Source organism: Geospiza fortis, unplaced genomic scaffold (genome assembly GCF_000277835.1).
Source record: "Geospiza fortis unplaced genomic scaffold, GeoFor_1.0 scaffold40, whole genome shotgun sequence".
NCBI classification, from domain to species: domain Eukaryota; kingdom Metazoa; phylum Chordata; class Aves; order Passeriformes; family Thraupidae; genus Geospiza; species Geospiza fortis.
Genome location: NW_005054297.1, coordinates 12864812 through 12872050, shown reverse-complemented (window position 1 = coordinate 12872050; position 7239 = coordinate 12864812). Strand labels below are relative to the sequence as shown.

The following is a 7239-nucleotide window of genomic DNA, read 5'->3' as shown; positions in this document are numbered from 1 at the left end:
GGGGGGGAGGCAGCCGTGGGTGCCTGCGGGGCTCCGCAGCTCGTGTGGGCTCGGCAGGGTCTCGGGGGGTCCAGAACATCTCCGAGGCAGCGAAGCCTCCACAGACTCGTCCAGGTCAAGCACCTTTCTCAACACCATCTCTTAATAGTTCTTCAGCAGCAGAAGAAAACACGGTGTTGTTACTCGTTACATCAGCGTAGATATGTGCAAGTGTAGTTACTTAAGGAGTAGCTTTAGAGTTCATTTCAAGTGAATAAACTTAATTCCATCCAAAAGATCAAACTCCTTCTTTGAAGATGTGAATCCCTAAATAACAAACAGTTCCATTCAAGGGAAGTAGAACAAAATTTTGGACAGCTACGAAAATACATTAAAGGTTTATTTTTACTATGAATATGTACAAGAGTTTCCTGTATTACTTTGTTATGTTGACAAGATATCCCTTACAATCTCATAACTTCAGATTATTACAGGAAAGCTACTTTGGCCAAGTTCCCCATGCCAGGTTTGAAGCCTCACAGTATCTTTATCAATGCTGCATGCAAGCAACAGGAGTTGAACGCAAACCCTGTGCTGTCAAACTAATTAAAAAACGGTATCCACCACACTCTTTTTGAATAGTCACTGGGAGTATATCACATATGAGCACAGAGGGAACGAAAATCCTGTGTATTGGCAGATGACCTGCCAATTATGGCCTGTATCGTTCCTGAGAGGTAAACATGTAATTAATTTCTTTGTAGCTGGTTTTAGTTTTTTAACTGTAACAATGTAATTAATAATTCCTATCTGCCATGATAAAAATATGATATAAAGCCATATACTGTCTGAAAGTATCTGGATTTTTAATTTAGTCATTGTACTAGCAGAGGTTGCTGTGGTTCTAAGTGTTTTTTCTGACAGCCAGGTGCCAGACTTAAATCTAATACTGAACATAATATCCAATATATCCCACTAGTCAATTTACATTTTTTGCATACATATGTGTATGCCATTGTAGCTAATTTGCGTGCCTTTTAAAGCTGACCCATGCCTTGTGTTACAGCAAAGCTCTAACGGCCCGGTGAAGAAGTCTATGCGAGAGAAGGCTGTGGAACGCAGGAATGTTAATAAGGAGCACAACAGTAACTTCAAAGCAGGATACATCCCAATTGATGAAGACCGTCTCCATAAGACAGGTTTACGTGGCAGGAAAGGCAACTTGGCCATATGTGTGATTGTTGTTCTTTTTATTTTGGCCGTCATCAATCTGATTGTGAGTATAATAGCTATAGTGTAAGCAACATTAGGTCGTATTTCATTTTGACGGTTCAGTAAAAAAAATATTTCCAGTATGGCTGAGGACTTAAAACATACTGAAGGAGATTCTCATTTTTCTTCTTTCTTTTTAGTTCTTTTTTAGTCTGAGCAAGGTTAGATGGAAGAATGGTGTAAGTTCAGGCATGAGTATTTTTGTAGTAATAGTCACCTAATGAGAAGTGTTATTAGTACATATGCATTCAGGATATATGGCATATAAAACATGGTTATATTTTATGTTACAGAGCTATATGTGAACATTCAGAATTAACAAACCACTACAATTTAAAGCTTCATTGTTCTAATAATCACATTTTTATTGCTTGGTCAATGAGAAGTAACAAATTATTTTTCATAATTGCACAACCATCTGGGGGGATGCATTCTTGCAGTTCAATATATTATATACCAAGCTGAACTGTTCAGGAAATTTGTTTAATTAATTATTACCCTTAAACAGAAAAAAGATATTACTATGGATGTGTTTTAATATTTCATATATGTATAAATCATTTCAGTTACTGTTTCAAGTAAGTCTAAAAATAATTTAAAATGCTTTTCATAATTAAATGTGTTATGATGTTTTCAGTACGAACAAAGTAAAGTCAACTTACACTTAAAGCTCACTTTAACACTGGCATTAATAATTGTTCAAATAAAACATCTAATTAATACAATAATTGTGGTAGGAAGATCTGAGCAATCAACATAATCCTTGAAAATGTGTTTCTCTTTCAGATTACCCTGGTTATCTGGGCAGTGATAAGAATTGGTCCCAATGGTTGTGACAGTATGGAATTCCATGAGAGTGGCTTGCTGCGGTTCAAGCAGGTGTCTGACATGGGTGTTATCCATCCCTTATATAAAAGCACTGTGGGAGGGAGACGGAACGAAGACTTGGTGATCACTGGGAATAATCAGCCTGTAAGTTATACCATGAATTGAAAGTGTGTGAGCAGCGCTGGGGAATTACACTCACATTGCTGATAAATGTTACATTTGAAACATAATTAAGTTCACGCCTTTGTTTCTGAAGATTGTATTTCAGCAAGGAACAACCAAGCTTAGTGTGGAAAAAGACAAAACTTCTATCACCAGTGATATTGGCATGGAATTTGTTGACCCACGAACTCAAAATACTTTGTTCAGCACCGACTATGAAACTCATGAGTTTCATCTGCCAAATGGAGTTAAAATCTTGAATGTACAAAAGGCCTCTACAGAGAGGGTATGTTTCTTATTATTTGTAAGTAATGACAATACAGCCCATTGTTTGTTTGTGTAAGAGTAGAGTAGGGTTAGTGGTTTTATAGAGGGTTCAGTGTGCCTTTGGAAGCACTGAGCAATCCTGTTGCAGAAAAAACACCCACAACTATAAATACGTAGGAGGAACAGATTCAGTGAAAACAGAGTGGTAAATTTACATAATCTGTCTTATCAGGAAGCCTGTATTTGGTACAAGTGTTAGCTTTGTGTCCCATAAAATTGTCATATGAATTGTTATCTTTATACAGAAAATTAATTTTACATACCTTCCAAAATTCAGTAATCCTGTTTTGAAATTGAACGTGGAAAATAACAAATATGCAGAAAGGAAATTCAAGTTTTTTATTAAATTGCACAGCACTACTTTTAAAGTAATTAAAGTTACTCAGACAAACACAAGTGGCACATTTTCACTAATCCATAATACAGTTTTTTTGGTTGTGTTCTTAGATTACCAGCAATGCAACCAGTGATCTAAACATAAAGGTTGATGGTCGTGCCATTGTCCGGGGAAATGAAGGTGTTTTCATCACAGGCAAGACAATTGAGTTTCGAATGGGTGGAAACATGGAACTTAAAGCAGTAAGTACTTCAAATCAAAGCAATTTTTTCTAACAGCTTAGTTTCAAATTTAGGCTGATAGTAAACTGATGTAGCTTTATATAGCTTCAAACTTTATATAAATTACTCATGCATAGAAGTCAGTATATTTAGTAGGATTTAAATAGTTGATTTATTAGTTTGCTGTTAAGCAGTGGTTGAGTAGCTTCAGATAACATTGATTTACAACTGTTAAGACACCAAAAACCTACTATGCAGTTAAAGCTAATCTATTGACATGAATACCAAAGGGAGTTATATCTCCTCTGGAAGCTTAACCAGGGTTGACAACCTTTGCTAGACAAGCAGAGTTCTGAGCATTACCTTCTGTGCTGCTGTAAGACTCACTAGCATTCCTTTAAGATTTTTGGAGATTAAGATACCAGTATATATGGAGTGATGGAAAAGAAGGATAAAAATAGAGGTATATGCACTTTCAAGTGTGAATGAATTTCATGTATGAATTCAATTACCTGTTTCATGTCCATATTTTACATTTACAGCAATTGCTAATAAGAATGTAAGATGAAAAGTCACCCTGCTGCTGTCTTTCTCCATATCGATCCACCACTGGAATAGCAAAGTACATTGCTGACTAGATATCCATAGGCATCAGTCTAATTTTCATTAAAAAATCAAACATTTGTTTACATACCTTTTGTATTATTGTTGATTCTACAGCGATCCTAGAGGTGTTATTTATCCATTAAACCAGTTTGTCCTTCTCAAAAACAATCTGCCTTATTTACATTAGAAGTTGTAATTCTACAGTTTATTTTTTTTCCTCTCCTCAATAGGAAAACAGCATCATTCTGAACGGAAGTGTGATGGTCAGCCCGTCACGGCTGCCGAGCTCTTCTTATGGGGATCAGTTCAACAACGGCAACTGGCTGCTCTTCAAGGTCCAGGTCACCGGGCACAACATGGGCTGCCAGACCTCTGCCAACCCCTGTGGAGCCACACACTGAAACAACTGCTCCTGGGACAGGCCTCCTTGGTGTTTACATAGAGCTGTATGAAGTAATTGCATGCCTTCCAGGGTTTCTTTTTTTACAGCAGTTTATACTAACAATTCTTACATAGTATTTTTAAGGAAAGGCTGTTATGGTCAGCAGTGTTAGGTCATTGTGCTGTTAGCTGCAATAGTGGCACTGAATCTGTAAGCTTTCAGTGTACATGCATACTGAAGTACCTTCTTGAGTTGGGATCAGTAGAATATATGTAAAGAACATGATCTTGGCGACAGCTCTACTGCCTACAGCTGTCTCTAGAGGAGCTTTTTGTCCTATGTCCCAAGACCTTGAAAACTGCTGAGAACACAACTGCAGTCTCAAGTACTTCAACAGGAATGTCAATTTTTTGTTGGAAATAGATTTTCCTAGGATGGCTGAAGTGGCAGACTTTTCTTTCTTTTTGATACATTGATTAACCCCAAACTTAGGTGGCTTACCAGATGTGTACTAAGAGGGGGAGTGGCAGATTCACTTTAAAATATCACATTATTTCTGCCATGTATTCATTCTCACGTTGCTAAAAATTATGCTATCATAAATAATATTTGCAAAGTAATACAGAGTATGGAAATTTAACTTGAGTTTTGAAGTAGTCTTGTGGTTATTGAAGTGTTGCTTGAACTTCCATTCTATCTGTGCAGTTAATGCATTCTGCAGTTGCTTAATTTATGTGAAGTACTTATAAAATGTGTTTATAGTAAAAGTACATTTTTAAAAATGTACTTACAACTTGCGTACTACCCAAAAATAGTGTTTTCCTGGGTGTTCTAATGTGAACAGTGTCTGAGTCCATTAATCAGTAGGTAATAATCTAAGCATAACTGTTGCAGCAGTGTCTGAGATAGATCTCTCCTTCCTCATAAATGTCAGTACTGATGCATTACTGAGAGCATCAAAACATTAAATTTTGAAGTTAAACTGCAGGTCTGTAATAATAAATTACAGTGGTAATTTATTATTACAGCAGCGGTGTAGGACAATTTATTATTATTGCAGCGGTGGTAGGACATCAGGGTAAATAGATGTGTATCAGAATTTGTCAGCAGTGAAACTATGGTGAACTGGGGTCTATTAGAGCCTTCCAACTGCTTCGGCAGCAGTGAGGTGTTTTGTGCTAAAAATAGACCAGCTATTTATAAGATTCCTTCTTTCCTCATCCCATGTATTTCTTCAGTTTAAAACCACTTTGTTTTGCAGTAGCATCAAGTAATCTTAATATTGGAGGTCTCAAAGTGACTTTGTAACAGCTTTTTGACAAGTTTTTTGATAAGCACACACTTCTTTACCTAAAAATTATGTGAGTTTTACACATTAACTTCAGAATTGATTATTTGTTACAGGAAGATAAACTATCTACCCTTGTTTTACAGTGCTCAAAGTACATAGAATTCCATAAATCACAAATCAGCTCCTGCTGTAACAAGAAATTAATATCCAAGGTCCCAGTTTCTGAATTTACTGGCAGGCAGTAAGCACTCATGCAGAATGTGTATGGTTGGAAGTGATTTTTGGAGGGGTATTCATCAGTCAGGCATTACAGCACATGGGGGAGGCCAGAGGAGTCGTATTTCCGTCACTGCTCAAAGGCAAAGCCAGATTTTGATGCTCCGTAATTGTTGCATTTTTGGGGCTGGACAGCAGTGGAGCTGTTCCGACAAAATCAGAATAAGCAAAATATAATGTAGCAAAAACCACTGAGTTCTCACATTAAAGACTGTGGGGAAGTACTAACATTTTGCATTCTTCCTTCATGGCCGTCATAGTTTTATCAGAGTTAATAGTTACTAAACACTTCAGCACACATTTTGCTGCTTTACACCCACCTTTGCTTTTGCTGCTAAGCAGTGCCTCAATTAGTATCTGTTAGAGTTAAGAGGAGGAAATGAACTAACGTTTTTAGAATTTTCACTCTCATGCTAATGGAAGTTTGTCACTTTATGTATACAAATGCAAACACATATTAAAAAATACGAAGAGCAGTATCCTCAAAGCTGAAGTACATCTTGAAAATAACAGATACAACCTTGGTCAAGTAGGTTAAACACGTATTAAAGCTCTTCTCTGATTAATACTGACATGCCTATATGCTAGTATTGGATTCTTGTAATTATCAAGAGTTCTTTTTAAAATACTGTGTACAATGTACAGCTGAAAGATTTGTCACAAAGGTACTCTTAAATCATGATCTGCAGAGTTGTTTTTGAAGTGTGGATTTTTTTGTCAAAATGTAGCAAAACCAATCATAAAAATACCAAATGAAATAAATTATCAAATTTGCTAGCCACTATGTATTGTTAATATATTTTATATTTATATTACACAGTTTGAGAAATGTTGGTGCCACACATGCCTCTGTTGAGCATTTACTTGTTTATCTTCTAGCTGTGTAAGGTACATTTTTCTATATGTATTTAAAACATTGAGTGGAACACTGTTTATTTCAGTCCCACAGATGCACTTAAGATTCTGCATGTATAAAGTGTATTCTACATGCCTCTGTAAAATGCCATACTGGGTATGCTGAAACAACTTGCATGTGAAGAGCTCTCACCATCTTTAAGTGTGGTGGTTGTTCCAATGGGTGAAAGGCAGTAGAATTTCAAATGCTTGTTTTGAAATAAAACAATAAATTCTAAGATGCAGCTGCAGTCCAGAAGTGTTATTTGTAAGAATATAGTTTTTAATTAAAAATGCATTGTTGTGTTATTGATATGACAGCTGGAAGTATAAAAATTGTTCCACACCTGTTTGTCATAGGTTGTATGTGGTGGACTTTGCTCAGTGTAATTGTGTGCAATACCTGAAGCAGAGTTCAAAAGTCTCCACTATTGTTAGATCTCAAGCTCCCAAGAAGTTGTGTTTCTCGACCAAAAGGCTGGAAAAGGAAAAAAAGGTTCTGATTGTTTTTTGGGATAGATGGGGGGAGGAGGGAGGTTACCAGTTTATGAATGCTCTTTGAAAATAAGACTCCAAAACTGAATGTTCAAGGCAGAATGTTGGTAATGCTGTGGTTATTCAGTGTTGATTTTTTTAAATGTCAAACTCTTTATGCTTTCTATCC

The 7239-nt window shown here is 36.4% G+C and overlaps 1 protein-coding gene across 1 annotated transcript; it reads left to right on the top strand.

Moving 5' to 3' along the window:
• The first annotated feature begins 1016 nt into the window (after positions 1-1016).
• Positions 1017-6820, top strand: SGCB (sarcoglycan beta). The gene is made up of 5 exons (XM_014312124.2): positions 1017-1255; positions 2038-2223; positions 2336-2527; positions 3016-3147; positions 3963-6820. The coding sequence occupies exons 1-5, from the start codon at positions 1076-1078 to the stop codon at positions 4131-4133; spliced, it is 861 nt and encodes a 286-aa protein (XP_014167599.1). The 5' UTR covers positions 1017-1075; the 3' UTR covers positions 4134-6820.
• Positions 6821-7239: the final 419 nt, after the last annotated feature.

Excerpts from the sequence above, each read along its gene's own strand:
- SGCB (XM_014312124.2), top strand. The coding sequence starts at position 1,076 with ATGCGAGAGAAGGCTGTGGAACGCAGGAATGTTAATAAGGAGCACAAC. Across the intron at positions 2,528-3,015 it reads AAAAGGCCTCTACAGAGAGG|ATTACCAGCAATGCAACCAG; the intron begins GTATGTTTCTTA and ends TTGTGTTCTTAG. Across the intron at positions 3,148-3,962 it reads GAAACATGGAACTTAAAGCA|GAAAACAGCATCATTCTGAA; the intron begins GTAAGTACTTCA and ends TCTCCTCAATAG.